The sequence below is a fragment of the Tinamus guttatus genome, unplaced genomic scaffold (genome assembly GCF_059628265.1).
Source record: "Tinamus guttatus ecotype Peru unplaced genomic scaffold, ASM5962826v1 Tinamus_guttatus_pri_ptg000364l, whole genome shotgun sequence".
NCBI classification, from domain to species: Eukaryota; Metazoa; Chordata; class Aves; order Tinamiformes; family Tinamidae; genus Tinamus; species Tinamus guttatus.
Window position 1 is genome coordinate 365,585 of NW_028288898.1, and position 18,154 is coordinate 383,738.

Genomic DNA, 18,154 nt, shown 5'->3' on the forward strand with positions numbered 1-18,154 from the left:
TTTGTTCATACTTTGAGAAACCCATCTGAAAATGGGGGTACATGGTACATAGAATGGTCTTCCATTCTATGCCCCAGATGCTATACAAAAACATTACAGATTCTGTTATTTATCAAGTTTCATTTTAATAGTGCAAGGCCTGTTCCCAAGTCTCACATCTTATCCTCAATCTGAATTTAGTCATAACCCTGGTCACCCTGCTAACACTGACCTCTTGCTTAAGTAATATTTTACTTTTCCATTTTCTGCAGTTTATTCTCTTTATGTGTTTATAGACGACAATCACATCTTGTCTTAGCTTTTATTTACCCAGGCTAAACAAACCAAATCTTTTAAGTGTTCTGTTATCTGGTATGATAAACCATCCATTTGCCAGATAAACTGTGTAGCTCTGTACACCTGATTTAGTCTGAATACACCTTCCTTGAAAACTCCAGCCTGTATCTCACATCATTTCTCCCACACCTCTCATAAGGTACAATAAACTACTACTTTGTCTCTCTTACAAGTATCTGGGCTCTCTAGAACCCGATTTTCAACACACAGTTGGTTTACAGTCCCCCTAAAAAACACCTCCTAGTAATGGTGTGACAGATCCTGTGTTTTCTCTCCCTCCTGCCTAAAAACACACTGCCTTCTTTTCTTTCTCACCCTTAGGTATATCACACTCCTGTCACTCATTTTCAGATTGCTGCCTCTTTTCTTAAAAGATAAGCTGCTCCTCTTTCACTACTTCCCTGCCCTGTCTGCCCTTTTCTGCTATACCTTCTGGATATTTCCAAAGGCATTTGGTATGCTGCAAACTACAAATAAATAAGCTAATAGGCAACAGACATACAAATGTATATGTCCTCAAAGACCAAAGGCTGCTCCATCCTCAGGAAAAACAAAGCCTACACAAAGTACACAGAACCTTGCTTACCAGAGCCTGCCTTGGTCAGAAAGTTATTTCTAAATTTACCAGTGATATGTCCAGTGAGAATGGTTAAACACCTGACTTGTCTCATTCTGCCTCAGTAGTAGAAAAGTGGAGTTAAAAAACAAAGGTACAGTTTGATAGAAGAGTGTTAAAAATAATCACAAATACGTCTGTACTGCTCATTTGAAAAGGTGCAGAAGGCAATAGTTGGATGACCTCTACTTCAGTCTGGAAAAGCTTTCCACTTAATCTTCTTTTGATTCTGAGAAATGAAACAAATAGTATGTGCTTCATTCATTTCCAGAATCAGTACACTTCATGAGCTAAAAATCATTCCTAATAACAGTCTTGCTATGATTCCAGATCTGCAACGAAAAATATATCCAACTCCTAGCAACAAACCCCATCTCTGCCTAGTCAGTTACATTGCTGAGGTTTATCACTCATGTCTGAGACACATAAGTCAGGGAAAACCACTCATTTACAGACTGTGGAAATGGCAGGAAAATGATATTTAAGAGAAAAAAAAAAAAGTCCTGCCTTGACTTATTAATGCTGGCTGTTTAACAAGCTGTCAGTCAGTCCTTCCATAAATGATGGATCTAATTGGCCTAAGGTTTACAAAAATCAGAGAAAGCCTTACTCAGAAGCAAAAGTCCAGCTGAATACAACTTTTTCTCATATTTCTTGAGGGAAGAAAATATTACATTTTTGTGGGCTTAGTCAGGAAAGGAAATAATATAACCCTTAGATAAACAGAGTACCTAAGTATGCTAAATATTTTTAAACAGGTTATTTAGCATAAATATTCTTTCAAAGGGGGACTGTTTTCAATTGTTTTATGAAAGTTAACCTTGGCAAAAGATAGCAAATGCTCGTTTAAAGAATACTTCCGAGTAAACAAAGCCATAGCTACATAAAATCTGTTTCACATGCAGAAATTTGTTCTCAAATGTTCTTCATACTCCACATACTTTAAACACATGTAATGTGTGGATACAGGCACTACAAAATTAGAGGATAAGGTATCATTATAACCGTAATTCAACACTGTAGATCAGAATACAAAGGCAAATGTAATTTTTAGAAACTCAACTTCTTTCATGTAGTGCTTAATAGTACCGTTTTATAGCAACCTCCACTTCCCAAAGGAGCCTAAATATACTTTAAATACTCTTTCTTGGGGGACAGCTCATAGGAAGCAGCATATGAACCCTCTTGCTTTTTAAATTGCAGTTAACACGTCCAGGAGAAGGTGGGTATTTATACTACTGGTTTCCGAAAGTCATGCCCATCTTGTTATTTAGGAACAATTTGTTTTAAAGTATTTCAACCTCATTCACGTGTTTCAGCCACACACCAGGTAGAGTAGCAATGCAAACCACCACCTGCAAGTCCACTACCCCCCTTTTTGCTGTCTGTCCTTCTCCTGTAGCTCCTTTTACCCTGGCAGCTCCACATCTGTCTCTTACTCCACCAATTCCCACCACCCAGCAAACTTTCACATTACTTCTCTAGCTTATCTTCACCTCCCTACTAGCCCACCATTCTTGGCAGGACATTTTGCCTCCTAAGAATTGACTGCTTCAGGAAGCACATGCTGCTTATTTATTAAGGTGCAGCTTAAAGATTGCTCTGCTATAATTGAAATAAGCAGCTCATTAAGCTTGGATAGAACTCTGTATCAACCGGGCAGGCTGCTACTAACTAAATATCCATATGGATTTCTTCTTTCAAACACTTCACCAAACAGCACCACAGCTTCACACGTGCTGCCGAGAGCTCTCCCGGGGGGAGCTTCTTGCGTCCCCTCATGCCAGGACAGACGCATTTATGAAGAAAACCGGGGCACGAGCCAGCCGAGAGCTCACAGTACTCACTCGGGAAACACTTCCAAGGAGCCAGTCTTTAAAAATGCTGTGCTCTGAGACAGCCCCGGAGACAGAGAGAAAAACAAAAATAAATAAACAAAAATAAATAAATAAAAATAAATAAATAAAAAAGGTGGATGAGAGAAGCCTTTGACCGCCGTTTCCCCCTCAGCAAGACCCAGAGGCGCCGCCATGACAGAGCTACCATCACTTCTAACAGTCCGCACTAACGGGCGCCGCGCGCGGGTCACGTGAGTATAAGCGCGACGCCGCCTGCGTCACACGCCGACCAGCCAATGGCGCGCTCTGTTTATACATACATATTCATGAGGCGCCGCCCTGCCCCTCCCGCCGCAGGAAGCCGCGCGGCGGAGCTCGGCGGCGGCAGCGGCCTCCGGAGCGCGCGGCGCCCGCGGCCCTCGTTCCCCCGCGCCGCGGCGGCGAGGATGAGCCAGCGCGACACCCTCGTGCACCTCTTCGCCGGCGGGTGGGTGACACGGGCCGTTCCTCCCGCCGCGGGCAGGGCCGAGCGGCCTCCCGCGGGGAGGGGGAAGGGGAGCTGCGGCGGGGGCGGGCAGGCCCCGGGGGGAAACTGCGGCCCGCGGGGAGTGGGGCTGCGGCCTGCGCCGCCGCTTGCGTTGGGCCGAGCAGGTGCCCGAGCCTCGGCGCGGTGCCTGGGGAGGTGCCTCCTGCTTGGCGGCCTCCGCCGAGGCGCAGCTCGAGCGGCCGAGTCAGCCCGGCCGTGGTCCCCGGGGTGAAGCGGGACCGGGCATTGCGAGCCCGCGGCCCCGGGCGCCGCTGCCCTCGGCAGGGAGAGGCTGGGGCTCTGGCCCCCTCTGTGAAGTGGGAGAGAGGCACAGGGTGGCTCTGAGCAGCTCTTGGCACTTCCTGTCCCGGCTCAGTCTCGGGCAGACCCTGCTGCTTCATCCCCGGGAGCTCGTGTGGGAGCCCCTGGTCCCTGTGTGCCTGTGTAAGAGGAGAGCAGCAGTGCTGGAGCAGGACCGAGGCGCTTCTGCAAATTTCACATCTCCTAAAGCTTGAGGAAAAAGAGTAGGAATGTTGCCTCCCTGCTGCACTTGGCCTTGACAGCCCAGCAAAAGGGAGATTAAAGTGCTGGAGGAGCCGTGCATGGCGGCGGAGAGGGAGTCCTGGCTGTGACCCCGTCCCAGCCCGGGTGCAGGTGGCCGTGCTGGCCGGTGTCCTGTCCGCGCTGTGCAGCACCCTGGCTGCCTGCCAGCCCCTCGGCCGGGCCGTGGGGGAGCCCTGGGGCCCCTTCCTCCACGCTGGCCTCGTGCCTCCCGTGGCCGGGGCTCAGCAGAGCCGCGCAGGCCTTTCCAGCAGGAAAATCACTTAGGGTCATGTAGTGACTTGTGCAGGCCCAGGGCATCGCCCGAGGAGGGATCTCATCTTCCCTGAAACCTTAAAGAAAGAAAACTCTGCTCCTTTGCTCCAGGTTTTGTTGGAATCTCTTTAGAAACAGTGTGATTGGCTCCATCTGCTAACCCTCTTATAATATCTAATTTCAGTCTTTAATTCTCCCATCTTGAGAAGTTTCATGTAGCTGAACATACCACTAATGTTTTATGATAGCAATGCTGTTTCTAAGCACAGAAAGAAGTAATTTGGAACTTGATTTGGAATGGCCTGACAGTTTTAGCACTAATATTGTTTTGAAGTGGTCCAGATTTTTCTAAAAAACAAAGCTTGGCTAAGTGGTTTTGCAGGAGTGGTTGATGCATTAGCTAATGCACGAGTGAAATATTAAGTTCATTTACATGCATCTCTCCCTCACCAAAACATGTCTTTTAGATCTTGCCTCTTCTTCTTTTTTTTTTTTTATATAATATGTGATTCTCTGTATAATGAGGTTCTATGTATACAAATGTAGTAGCAGTCCCACTTATATGTGGGGAAAAAATAGCATGGGAAAGACATCATGTTTGTAGGAAAAAAGATGATGGATTAGCAAAATAAAAATTTATGGATAATAAAAAGCAATGTGAATAACTCTGTGCAACATTTCACTAGGAAAATCAGTTGTAAGTAGTAGAATTTCAAAGCATTTAGAGTTCTGCCCAGTAGTTTCTCTGCTATCTCAAGAAATTTAAGCTTAGCTTTTCAGACTACCATGTGCAACGTTATACTGAGAGGTGGCTATGTAGAGTATGCCAGGGACGCCAGAGGTTTTGTACCTGAAGTTCAGTTTCTCACTGTGATACCTGTGTAACTGCTTAGCCCAGGTTTGGCTATGAGGTTCCTATATGTAAGAATCTCTTTCCACAGACCGTGCAGACACTGCAGAGCACCACTGACCTCTAGTATCCTGCCCTTGTTGGGACAGGAACTACCTGAGCATCTGTAATCCTGAATTCTGATAAAAGGTCATAGGGGAGATGAAACTTTTTTCTGAAATGTTTTTTTTCTTTCCTAGAATGAGACTGTTACAGAGGTTTTTATGTGCCTTTTCTCTTTCCATCTGCTAGTCAAGCAGCAACTGTTGGTGTTGTAGGCAGCATGCTGGTCGTGTAAATCCAGGTCCTCCTATTCTAAACCAAGAAGAGAGTAATCTGTAAGAAGTCTCATTATTGAAATGTAGACTTTAGAAGGGCACTCGAGTTATGTCAACTGTTCATGTTTTGCTATTTGGTAAACTTTTAAAAATCTTTCTACTTTTTTTTTTCCTCGTATTTTGCTGTGTAGGGAAGATCATCTTCCTTATACAGCATGTGACCTGACTGCTCGCAGTCATAACTGGAATATCTAGCGAAAAAGTAGGGCGTTGGCTACCAAAGGCCCTTCCAAGTCTTCATGATTTACTCTTACTCTCAAGAAATCTTCAACATTAAGTCTTTATGACACACACTTCTTTCCAAGCGGAGAAGTTGGCTGGGCTTGTTCTTCTCGCAGAAAGATTACGAGGACCATTTTGGGCCTCTTCCAGAGGGGTTTCTCTGCGTCTGTTTTGAAGGTGGGCAGTTTCTTTTGTCTTGGACGGTTTCAGTTTCACTTAATTCTTTCTTGGCTTTCCTTGTCTCTGGCAGAAAGTTGACTGTTCTTTATGTTAATGGGAGTCAGTATAGGGAGGAGTTTTCTTTGCTCTGCTGTGACTGTAAAACTGTCTTATCTATCTGTAACCTCAATAGGTCTTTGACCGGCTTATGAACGTGTGTTGTGTCTGAGTGGTCCATATTCAGAAAACATATTTAAGTATCCTCTCTTTTTCAGATCAGCAGTGTTACTCTATGTGAAATGGCAGTGAAATATCCTTGGATTTTTATTTTGGATTTTTAAGAAAATATTAGTTGCAAGGATAGGTGGTGATTGGTTCCTTTCTTACTGCTTTTTAGAAAATAGCTGCTTGGGCTGCAATTGTGTAATTCAGGCACTTGGGCTCTCCTCTTCCTGGAATTAAACTTCTGGCATAACCCATGGATGCCCTCCAGAACCAGCCCTTCCCTTGCAAACCACAGGAGAGGGTCACCACCTTCCTGCACCAACTCGAGGTTATTTAGCTGTTCGGACACTCCTCCGGGAGAAATGCAGTGTTTGTTTAAAGCACTGAGAGGCTTTGGGTTTGCTCCATGAAGTGACTGAATCACAAGTTGTGCAGAAATAGCTGCTGGTATTTTAAGAATTGCCAAACTGATGCATTTTTCATATTTCCCTCAGGATGAATGTTGTTTTCAGCTGCCTGTATTTAATATAAATGTCATAGTGTAAGCATTATTTTATGCTTGTTTCTCATAGGAAGTATAATTTACATGTTAGTATTTTCTAATGTTTGCTTTGCATAATGGAAACCAGTGGTGCTTGTTCCCCTTGTGGTGTTTTTCTAGTTGTACTTATAGGCCTTTATGTCAGCAAATCAGGGGAACTTTATTTTTATACTGTTAACTAAAAATACCAAGTTTGATTAGTATTTTGAGGTCAAGAATGATAACACAGAACTTGTAGTTTTTAAGCTTCACCAAAAAAGGCTAATGAGTTAATCATAAGGGATTTGTGCTTTTCTAGCTGCCAATGCCCATAGCCATAACGTCGGTGTATAATATACAAGTGTAAAATACAGTAACAAGAAAAAACTACAAGTTTTACATTAACGAAGTGTATTCTTGCTGATTTCTGAAAGCTGCCTTTGCTTAAGGGCTTAAATTGTATCCAAAAAGGATACTATCAATTAAAAGTATCTAAACGTGCGACTTGCCTGTTGACCTGACAAATGGTTACTGGGGGCCTGTAGGGCAGTTCTCAGAAACTGTCGGATTTGGGGCCTGAGGTTGCAGCCAATGGTGAAGGGATTAGGAGTTTTCTTTGCAAGTGTCTTGTGTTTGCTTGTTTCTTTTGGAGAGCTTTGAGCTCCCTGTTCTCCCCAGTGTTTGCTTGGAGCTTTCGCTTTCTCTAGGAATGAAACAGTTGGGGAAAATACGTGAATGAAAGAAGAGCCGAGATAAGAGGGCCAGGGGTTATCTGTGACGAGGCTCAGAGGCCGTGGTTGCAGAAATTGTGAATGGTGAATCTCAGGCAAGTGCTGTGCAACCTCATTTCTCTGTTTGTATAAAAGCTGGCTGCTCTTACCCCGGAGTAGTTACCCCTCTAGGTCAGCTGGCACTGTCGGAATTGGGAACATTAATTTGCTTTAGGAGCACCTGTAGACAGTCTGCTGGCTGACATGCTGAAACCCTCATCTACCCTGAATCCAACCCTGCTGCTGCTGCAGGGGTTTCATGTACCAGCAGAGGATATTTAACAAGTCTAGACAAGGCCAGTGATTCCTTGAGAAGTATCCTCAATTTGCTAATATAAAAGGAGGTTTCTTGTGCAGATATTTCTGGTAGTGGAGCCTGAGATTCAAAAGCCAACCAGGATTGAGTTTTGAAGCATATTCATCTTTCTTTTCTTGAGTAGCCTCATGAATAATACAGGTCTATCTGCGGGGAGAAACAGTTCTCCATGCTGGGAGTATCTGTGCTGAAGTGCACGCAGAGTTTAAAACGAATGCATCCAGGCTTGTCTTCCTCCGTCAGGTGAGGTGATGGATGAGTTGTGCACACTAGAGGTCAAGCCGTGGGCCTTTCTGTATTGCTGCTCTTTGGAGTGCGCTGCCGTTCAGAGGAGGCCTGAATCACTCCTCCTGTCTCCTGTTCGAGAGGGCTGGTATCAAGTAGGGACAACTGCTCTTAGTCTTGCTGTTGGCCTGGTCCTAGTTAGCCTCAGTCCTGCAGGTGCGAGGAAGTGTTCGCATCTCCACCTGTTGCACTGAGTACTTGTGTCCACTTGTATGCTTTAATTTGCAGCTTTAATGCTCTGTTGCATCTAATTGAGTGGTCCTTCATCTTCCCCATCCTCCTTGTTTTTGTGAATTTGCTTGTGGTTGTCTGTCCTGCAGCCTGTTGCAGGATCAAGTGTTTCTAATGTAAGATTAGAAGTTGAGGTATGCTTTGTTTGTTTTCTTAAAAGCACTTGGCAAAACTGGAAAGTTGTGTGGTAGGCATCAAAAAAGGCATATATCAAAATTAGGATATGTTGCTATGAGGCTCATCTCTTGGGCTGAAATAGGTGAGATGAGAAAACAGTATTTTTAAGTCAGGTATTTCTCCTGAATGCACTTAAATGCTTTTGGGAAGGGATAGCGGTTAAGTCTGGAATGGAGGGCAGGGTCTGTGGCTGTGTTAGCAGGAGGCCTTGCCTTGCTCAGGCTAACACTGTGACCTGGCTTGTGGTGCTATCTGCAGCCCCAGATAACTCTTGTTCCTAATCATCTGTTGACAGGAGTGCCCCCAGGTCTGCCCTCCTTGGCTCCCTGTTTATGCATTGTCAGCATGAGTGTAGTTGTTTACTCACTATCCTGGGTGAAACTCCTCTAATCCTGGGGAAAATCACGTATTGGTTCTTCACAAGTCACACTCAATAGGGTTTAGCCTGTGCTTGGAGATGCTGAAGCCTGAAGGATTTTGAGGTAGAAATTTCTCATCAACCTACAAAATCTCAAGAGAAAACATTTTTTTTGAGCCATTTAAAGTGTGTTTTTTCTAAGCTGTGATGCTTTCTAATTTGTGTTAAGCCACAAATTGAAAAAAGCCCTAGACCTAGCTGTGGGAGGAGGGAAGCAGTTATGGTAGTCGTGGTCTGCTAAGATTTTAAAATTAATACACTTTTACTAAACTGCAGCTAATGCCTGTGTATTAATGGTATTTCAAGATTTCCAGCGCAGAAGTGACTGTTTATTCCACAATATTTTTAGTAGTAGTCATCTGTTAAATAAGCAGGCCAGGAAATATATATCTGTTTAAATAAATACTGTCATTGATACTGCTGACAGAAGAGCTGACGTGCTGCTCAGTGTGGTGTTATTTGTACAGACTGCAGGTGAACAGGAACAATTCAGTAACTCTGCAGACTGTTTACTGACAGTCCCTGTTATACTGTGAACTGACCTTTTTTGTCCAGTGCTGGAGTACGTATGAAAAGGTCAAGTGAATTATGTGGTTGATGCTGTTTCTGGATTATGGTTTCACTTAGTGCCTCAGTTCACACTTGAATCGTGTGAGGTCTGGGTCAATCGTGCAAGGTCTGGTTCCCCAACGCTTGGGGATTTACTGCTTGCCCTTCCGATTTGAAACGTATTCTCTGTCCTGTGGGACTTGCAGCCTGAGTGAGCAAAGTCTTCCATTTTGGAAGAAGAGGTTTCACACAGTCTGCCCAAAAGCGAAACCTGGAAGATGCTAGAGGGAGCATAGGGTCATGAGAAGCAGAAGGGTTGCAAGAAGGAAAACAAGCGCCCAGGCCACCTTCTTGCTCTGCTTCCTGGATGTGCCTGGTACTGTGCGGCCTGGGCTGCTGTCGACCCGCGGGTTACGCGTGTGCCGGGCAGTCCTTGCTGGCTGAAGCCCTGCGGTGTCTAAAGGTCCCTGTCGAACAGCCTTGAGGCCCTTTAGCCCCCATGGCCTGCTCTCGTGTGCTCTAACCTTTAAAGGGTTTCTGTGGCTTCCAACACTGGAACAAAATATTAATATATTTTTCACTGCAATTTTTTATTTTTAAAACTTTATATAGCCTTAATTCTATTAAAAGAACAGACAAATGACTTGCTAATTGTTAGTCCCCTTTAACATGCTACTCTAAAAGCTGTTCCCTGAATTAGAGTGTAGCACTGCATGTATATTTTTTTTTCGCTTCTCTAGACCAAGCTTATTTACTTTTCTTGCTTAAAAGTTGAAAGAGAGGAACCTGCAGTCTGATGTTGGAGTCACCAGATGTGAGTAATGGGGTGCCTGTAGGTCACTGGTTTAAATGGAGCCTAAGTGATGATGGTCTAGGATCATATTTTGCTGCACCTGTTTGGTGCTGTAAGCTGAGTTCATTCAAACACAGATTAGCTGCTTTCTAGGATACAGCGTTGTGCTAACAACTGCTGTTGTATTTTTGATATTTTCTGTGGCAGAAAAGAACTAATGTCAGACTCTAAAAGTTACATATACCTGAAAGTCTGTAGGACAGTCCTTGAGTCTAGCTTTTATTTTCTGTACATGCGTTGAACTCTCCTTTCCCTTCGGTAATATTCTGTTTAAGGGGGGGGAAAAAGGTGTTATTGAGCAAATCTGGCATTTTTTAAAAGTTTCTGGGGTTTGAGTCTTTTCCATTCCAACAAAATAGCTGCTAATTATTTTTCTGTGATTGTCGACATCAAACATGAGCTCTGTTCCTTCCGAGAAGTGAATGCAGGCCCCTTGAATTTAGTAGGAATTGCATTTGTGTAGTTGTTAGTGGATTTCACTGTGTGGTTAATAGTGTTAGTGAATGGCCTAAATTAACCCTTCAGGGAGGAGGTGGTGGCTGGGAGAGGAGAGGAAGGACCAATTTAAATTAAGATATTTGGCCAAATGGAGGAAAAAAAGAGAATGTGATCTTGACAAGGACTCAAGGAAAATTTGAGAGAGAAGGTTTGAGATTGAAGGAAATATGGGCTTGACTTTAAAATTTAGACTAGCAGATTTTTTTTCCCTCAGGCCTCTCGTAGTCACACTTGAGCAGATAGCAGTGCAGGTTATTAGTAAGTAGGTTATGGATGAGCTGAATGAGAGCAACTGTATCAACAGCACAAACTGTGCTCTGCTTTCTTGCAGAAATGGGTGGCAGGTGGTGGCAAAACTAGCAGGTGTTCACTGGGGAGCTCCTCAGAAAGGTCTCTTGTCTGCCTGGTCTGTCCGTACTAGTAGCCAAGTCTTTCTGTAATGGGCAGAGCCCAGGAAATACTCAGAATCAGTGCGTTCATGGCACTGTGCCCAAAATAGAAAGAGGATTTTGAAAATAGCTCAAGATGTCTCCATGGCTATTTTATTAAATCACTTGGTCTCACTGTGGTACTTCTCAGCTTCCTGAGACCTGATGTTTGCACGAATCTGTTCCGTTGGTAAGGAAGAGATTAAGCATTCAAAAGAAGTTAAATTTTACCATAAGGAGTTAAATATTTGAGATACTAAGCTGTCTTTCAGAATGGATTTGAACAGTATGTACTGAAGACTGAGCATCTTTGTTGCGTTGGGAAACTTTATCTGTTTGAATTTTCACTCTTATTATGGCATTAGCAGAGACTGCCTTAAAATGGATTTCATTTGAGAACAGTAACTACTGCATTGTTGTGCCTACACCAGTTACTGCTTCACCTTTTGCCACTTGATTATGTTGAGCAATAACCTTAACCCTCTAATAATAATTAATTTCTTAGCAGTTTAGAGTGTGGCATTTTTCCCTTTGCAGATGTGGAGGTACTGTTGGTGCAATTCTGACATGTCCCCTAGAAGTTGTGAAAACAAGGCTGCAGTCCTCCTCTGTGACTCTCTACATCTCTGAAGTCCATCTCAACACTGTGAACGGTGCTCCCGTCAATCGAGTAACTAGAGTTTCCCCTGGACCTCTCCATTGCTTGAAGTAAGTCACACACTGCTAGGCTGGGGAACGGGAGAAAGGTTTAAGCAAAATGCGTATGAGAGGGTCAGACTCCTTCCATGATGTTAATGATGTGATTTTCCATGCTTTCCTGTTAAAACTGTAATTAAATTGTGCCTTCTGGTCTTCCAAACATCCTTCATGCTTGAATTTGTACCTGGAATTAACCAGAGGATTCATACCCTGTAGATTTGATGGCTGCAGAGTATGTCTCTGAACACTTGCTGGAAGCTGTACAACACAAGTGTCAGGCTGCTGGTTATCCCATTGTAGATATGGGGTATAATTTGCTCACTGTCTAAAAGGATAGGGCTGCTATCGTTGTAGGTTTAACAGAGGAATCAAACTGGATCTCCTGTTACTGTATCATGCCCTTATTTTCACTTGCTCTATTCTGAATTGCAGGTGTCAAGGTTTAGTGGTTTTCTCATGTGAAATTAATGGCAGAGAGTGGTGCTGCTCCAGAATGCTCAGGAGTGAGCTCACCATACTCAGAGTCTAAAAGCAGAAACACTTGGGCAAGTGATGTCAGAACATGATTTAACTCCTGCAGACTCGCTCTTGGCCTGAGTTAAGTGTCAACAGAGGTGACCTCAAAGGCATCTGTGTCAGGAAGCACTCTTGGAAGAGCTAGTACAGGTGCCTGGAGCCTCTGGCAATGGAATTGCAATCTCTGTATTCCTAGATGTTCTGTTGGATGTTTCATATTGCTGCTGCCTGCCATATCTGATATCTGACCTTGCTAAACTTAAATCACAGGTCTTGAATAATGGAAATCTGACTGACCTTGCAGTAGCCTCCCCACGTGACACAGGCAGGTCACGTAAGGCCATGTGGAACATTTGTGCTGCTTTTCCAACCATGGACTTAACATTTACCTCTTTCAGTAAACTGTGTGGACATTTAGGATCTGCTTTTCAATGCAAAGAGTTGTTTTATTTTCAGAATAGACCGATGCTTTTCTACCTCGTGTTTGTGAATACAGAAGAGTAGCAGTAACTGCCACAACTATAGTCCTGTCTGCCCACTGTCAAGGAAGAGTTGGCTGACTTCGCTGAACTCTTGATTGCACTTAAAAGCCAAGTCCTAGAGGGTTGGTGGAAAACAGACCTGATGCTGTTTTTGCCTTGTGTGCATGTGCTTATTAGACATGTATGTATATCTGCATATGTGCATCTACAACATTTAATTGTGAAGCTACCCATGTTAAAACAGTTTTTTTTGTGTGTGGGCACATTAATAAAAGGTGCTTCTATACCAGAAATTTTGATATTTCAGAAGGAAAAAATTACACCTTTCTGAAGTAGTTTAGTATAACAGCTACCTTCGCAGAAAACTTTGTCCATAATCTAGATTTCTTACAACAATTCTTGGAGAAGCTTTCCTGCTTTATGGAATGTTTTTTAAATACCTTTTGAAATGGAGAGAAAAATATGATGTTCCAGAGAAATTAATACTTATTGGTATGAATACATTTTAAAGCTTTTTGTGTTTCCTTAATATATTATGCCTGATAAGATTTGCAGAGCAGATTATATGCAATAGGAATAGCTTCTGCCTGGCCTGGGACTTTAATTGCTGTTTTCTGACAGGATGCCTTAGGGCAAAAGGAGACCTTTTTACAAGCGGGGAGTGGAGCTTTCAGCAACACTCACTGGTTAAAGTTGCAGAATAAAGACATGGAGTTCTGCCAGAGTTTTTGCTAGAACTTCTCTTGTGGGTTTTCTGGTATTTCCTAAGGAGACTGCTGTCTAAATCACTAAAGTGGTAAAGGTGATTCTGCACCGATGCTGTGTGGTCATCTCGTCATTGCTTCTGCCAAATGGCTTAGTTGTCAAATGCTACGTTTTCTTCTGTATTGTTAAATGGCTGGTAAACTGATCTGTCCTCTGAATTACTTCTAAACTGAACTGAAGATGTGTGCTTCACCACTAAGGCCTGGCCTGAGTATCATGGCAAATTTTGACTCCAAATATTATATAAAAGTATTCTCACTCTTAAACCCAGTTGCTTGAGAGGTAGGCATTTCAAAACTCACTGGGGTGCCTAAAGCTGAGAACTTAAGCTGTTAAATGACAACTCTTTTTTGGCTTCAGACTGAGTCCAAAGCCAATTTCTCTTTTCCAGATCAAAAGGAGAAACTCTTGTTTTTCATACCTGGTATGTGAAAAGCCTAGTTAAAACAAAAGTCCTGTATATACCTCTGTTCCTGATTTAAAAACACCGGCACTGGTGAAGTTTGCTGTATTGGTTATGTCCACAGACTGTTTCAGGCGATAACAGCTCCCTGCCTACATTGGTTTGGTTCAGATTTGCTCTAATGTGGTAGTGCATGCATGCAGAACCCTAGGGAAGGTAAGACTTTTGGAATAGATCCTTCACTAAGTTTTAGAATGTTTTCAGGATAAGCTTTTCTTAAATATTGGGATTTCCAAATGGCTTTTCACATAGGTGTTCTGTCCTCCAGTTATTGCTGGGGAGCAACTCTGCCAACAAAGTAAAATCCATCTAATTGTTACAGACAAGAAACTGGGGCATTGCTGGAGATATATGCCCCGATTCTGACCGGTGATGGTAACTGCTTCATATCGAAATAGCTGCAAAGAAACAGTGTTTTGTGTCTTACAAGCAAATATCTTTAACATTTGGTTTGGCAGCAGAACTATGGTGAAATAGATATTTTCAGTCATTGGAAATCAGAATAGATTTGGAATCTCCTTCAGTGCTATAAATAGTTTTCAGCTGTTCTGAGAGTATATTCAACCCACACAGCCATTTATACACCATTAAAGCTTGTGTTACTAGGTTATTGTCTTTAACCTGCATGTCTCTTGATATGTGAAAAATTTGTTTATTGCACAATATTTCAAGATCAGTGGTTTCTGTATTGCCAACATCCAGTGGAGGAGTAAAGGATTAGCTGAAATTCTGAATCTATTTAGCAATTTGTAATGATAGTGGTGCAGAAAGTGCTTTCTTTCCTCCCAGGTCCTGTTTATTTTATACCGTACCTGATTAGCATCTAGGTTGTTGGACAGAGGATATCTATTAATGTCTAGTTCTAGTGAAAGTTACTGTACAAAGACATTTTGCTGTATGCTGATGTACAGCTTCATCTTTCTTAAAAATCCTAGTTAATAGAACAGTATTTTAAACACATTGGCAATGCCTGACTGAAATCTCGATTCACTGCTTGCATCTGTCTGTGTTGAAATAAAGTGATACCCTCCTGTGCCAGAAAGATTCTTTCAATTGTTATGTTTGGGGTGGACCTGGTTCCACAAGATGTTAGGGCTTTAATCTGACCAAGTGATTTTTGCAGGGCTGGAGTCACTTCTCAATGAGGCCCAACCTGCTTTGCAAAGGGCTTGCTTGTGTGGGGCCTATTAAAAGGGCATTTTCCTTAACTATCTGAGAGCAGATAAGCTTGTGCTTGATTCTTGAGGAAAGTCCATGCTAACAGGACTTTCCTGGCTTTACTGGGACCTTTAATTCCTGAATTTTTACAGCTTGTCAAGCAATAATGTAGTTAGATTTTATTCTATGCTGCTTCTAGGAAGTCATTAGTGCTTTTGTGGTCAGCACTACATTATCAGTTATTAACCTATATGTATGCAGAGAGTAAAACTTAAAATGCTGAATTTGTCGTGCTGGTTAGCGCTTTTCTTGATTTTGATGTGAATGTTTAAGCACTGTCCTTTTTTGTGTTCTAGGATGATCTTGCAAAAGGAAGGTCCCCGTTCCCTCTTCAGAGGGCTGGGTCCTAACTTGGTTGGCGTTGCTCCTTCCAGGTAAATGCGAACAGATGTTCAGAAATGAAATAACTCAGAAATGGTGGTTGCCCAATGTTATTCAAGGGACTGAGTGTTTATTTCAATGAGTTATTGCACCCACAGTGTAAATGCATAGCAATGAGTAGCTTCTGTTTCCAGGGTAATTCTGGTATCTGAGAAACAGATGGAACTGCCTGTGTACTCTGCAGATCCCGTGTGCATCCCCCTACCTGCCGCCTCAGAAATGACTAATACCGGGGATTTGTACACTGTAGGCAATGCAGCCTTGGCTGCTAGGGAAGAACAAGATTAAAAATTGCATGCGTAAATAAGCTTGTGCCTGTGAAAATACAAGAACAGCCTTGGTGTGATCCTCCTTTAGGGGAGAAATTGCACAAATTTAGCCTCAAAACATTGTTTCCTGAATTTCCTGAAATCTGGTGCAGCACAGGGTGCCAGCCACCTGTATGAGGAAGGCTGGTCTGAAACTTGAAAGAGGGAAAGAACAGGTCCAATGAGGCACATACAGGTGTCACAGATGAAGCAAATCTGGCCCTGGGCTGGACTCAAAAGGGTAGTGGGGCAGCATCAGGGTATGCAGCAGCCCAGAGCAGGGATCTGGTCTTGCTGACACTGTCACTGCTGCTCTCCCTATAAAAACAAAACTGTATCAAGCTAGTGTAACTTTTTCATGGATGAGGCCATAACATAATTTGTTTCCATTTTGTAGTAATTCCCTTCTGTTGTCAAGGGAAGTGTTGTTATGCAGAGAAAATATATACCTCATAGTAACTATTCTTCCCTTTATTTCAGTGCCTTGCTTTCATTATTTTTTTTTTCGGTCTGTACCTTTCAGTGGTATTAACAGAGTGATTATTCCTTTCTCGTGCATGTGGTTGTGAATATTTTAAGCTTTCTGGTTTAAGGCCTTTTTCTTCTGGAAAACACTGATTAAAGTAGACTTTTTATTTAGTACTGATTCTTGCATACACATCTGACAGATGAAGAAATAAACATTTGTAAACCTTCAACATGATTCAGCACAAAAGCATTCTTCAAAATTTAGAACATTTTAGTCTTTAGAAAAGACATTCAAAGGAACTAGATCTGCTTGAGGTAATTTCTGTTTGCTAAATGAACATCACTGTTCAGAAGAGCTGAAGAAAATTCTGGCATCTTTCTGTTTCTTGATCCCTGTAATTGTCTTGCTGCTTGCTTTCTCTTGGCCTATAAGCTGAAATTCTGACTAGTTTCACTGATGTTCTTAATTTGCTGGAGAAAAAGTCTGATTTGGTTATCAAGCAGTTATTTGTCTTGAGATTTAAAAAAGCAGTATTTTATAGTGAAATATGATAGCAGGAGGTTCTCTCTGAGCACTCTCCATCAATATTCTAAAATAACTACTTTTGAGTCTTTAAATGCAGGAAAAAGATATTAGTTCATGTGAAAGATTATTTTGTGTGCATCTGTTTGACACATTGAGAACAGATCACGCTTTCACTTGAGAAATGTCTCCTGACAGGAACCTTGCAGGTGGGCTGCCCAGCTCCTGCTGCAGGCGCCGTCTGCCACCGCTGCCACCCGACTCGGTGCTGACTGTGCCAGCACCTGCTTGCAGGCAGCAAGGGAAGTGCTGTCCTCTCTTCCTGCTTGTCTTATTGTGCCCTTATCTTCCACTTTGCAGAATCATAGACTGGTTAAGGTTGGAAGGGACCTCTAGAGATCATCTAGTCCAACCCCCCTGCACACGCAGGGTCACCTAGAGCACGTGGCACAGGACTGCGTCCAAGCGGGTTTTGAAGATCTCCAGAGAAGGAGACTCCACAATCTCTCTGGGCAGCCTGTGCCAGGGCTCTGTCACCCTCAACAGAGAAGTTCTTCCTCACATGGAGGTGGAACTTCCTGTTTCAACTTGTCCCCATTGCCCCTTGTTCTGTCACTGATCACCAGTGTCTTCCCTCCCCCTTCCTGCTGCTCTGCGCTAGGAAAGCGCGTGCATGCGCCCCTGCGCACCCAGGCCTGTTCTGCTGCTGCTCCCTTCCTCCTTTGGCAGGAGGAAGGTAGTTTTCCTTCTAATTTGTCAGTCCTTAAAGGCTAAATTGATCTCTATACCATCAGTCTGTAGGAGTGAAGTTATGGGACCTTAGCACTTAGTTGCTTTTTTCCCCCCCTTTCCTCTTAGGCTTTTTTTAGTTATTTTTTTTTTCTATTGGCAAAGACTTAAAGTGCATTGCAACATTCTCAGTGCAGGAGCCTTTATACAGCAATGAAGTTGACTTTGTCGGTGACTCTATCCTCAATGCTCGTGTAGAAGTAGCTGTAGCGCCTTCTGGAAAGTTTCATGTTTATTTGACTGTTTCAGTTCACTTCCTTTCTGCCACCAGGTAAAATGTTTAATTTGTGGGGGGTTGGAGTATTTGCTGTTTTTTTTCCATATTAAAAATGTGTACTCACTGTAATGTGTGAAGTCTTAAGATCAGCACATCCCTCCCTCTCTTCCTGTGCACTCAGTCTTCATTCAGTGCTTCATTTCAATTAAGCATTAGCTAAGTGGATTTAACAGCAGCTCTTTGTTTAAATAAGCTATAAGGAACCTTATTTCATAACACATTCAGTATACTCAAGTATATGGGCTCAGGGCCTAT

General features: G+C 43.0%; 1 protein-coding gene across 2 annotated transcripts in view; it reads left to right on the forward strand.

The window, feature by feature from the left end:
* Positions 1-3,188: 3,188 nt before the first annotated feature.
* Positions 3,189-18,154, forward strand: part of SLC25A36 (solute carrier family 25 member 36) — a 28,103-nt gene continuing 13,137 nt past the window's right edge. For both annotated transcript variants that reach the window (XM_088530208.1, XM_088530210.1), the window contains exons 1-3: positions 3,189-3,277; positions 11,548-11,718; positions 15,450-15,527. In XM_088530208.1, coding sequence (XP_088386334.1) covers positions 3,237-3,277; positions 11,548-11,718; positions 15,450-15,527 — 290 coding nt within the window. In that variant the 5' untranslated portion in view covers positions 3,189-3,236. The remainder of the gene's footprint in view (positions 3,278-11,547; positions 11,719-15,449; positions 15,528-18,154) is intronic.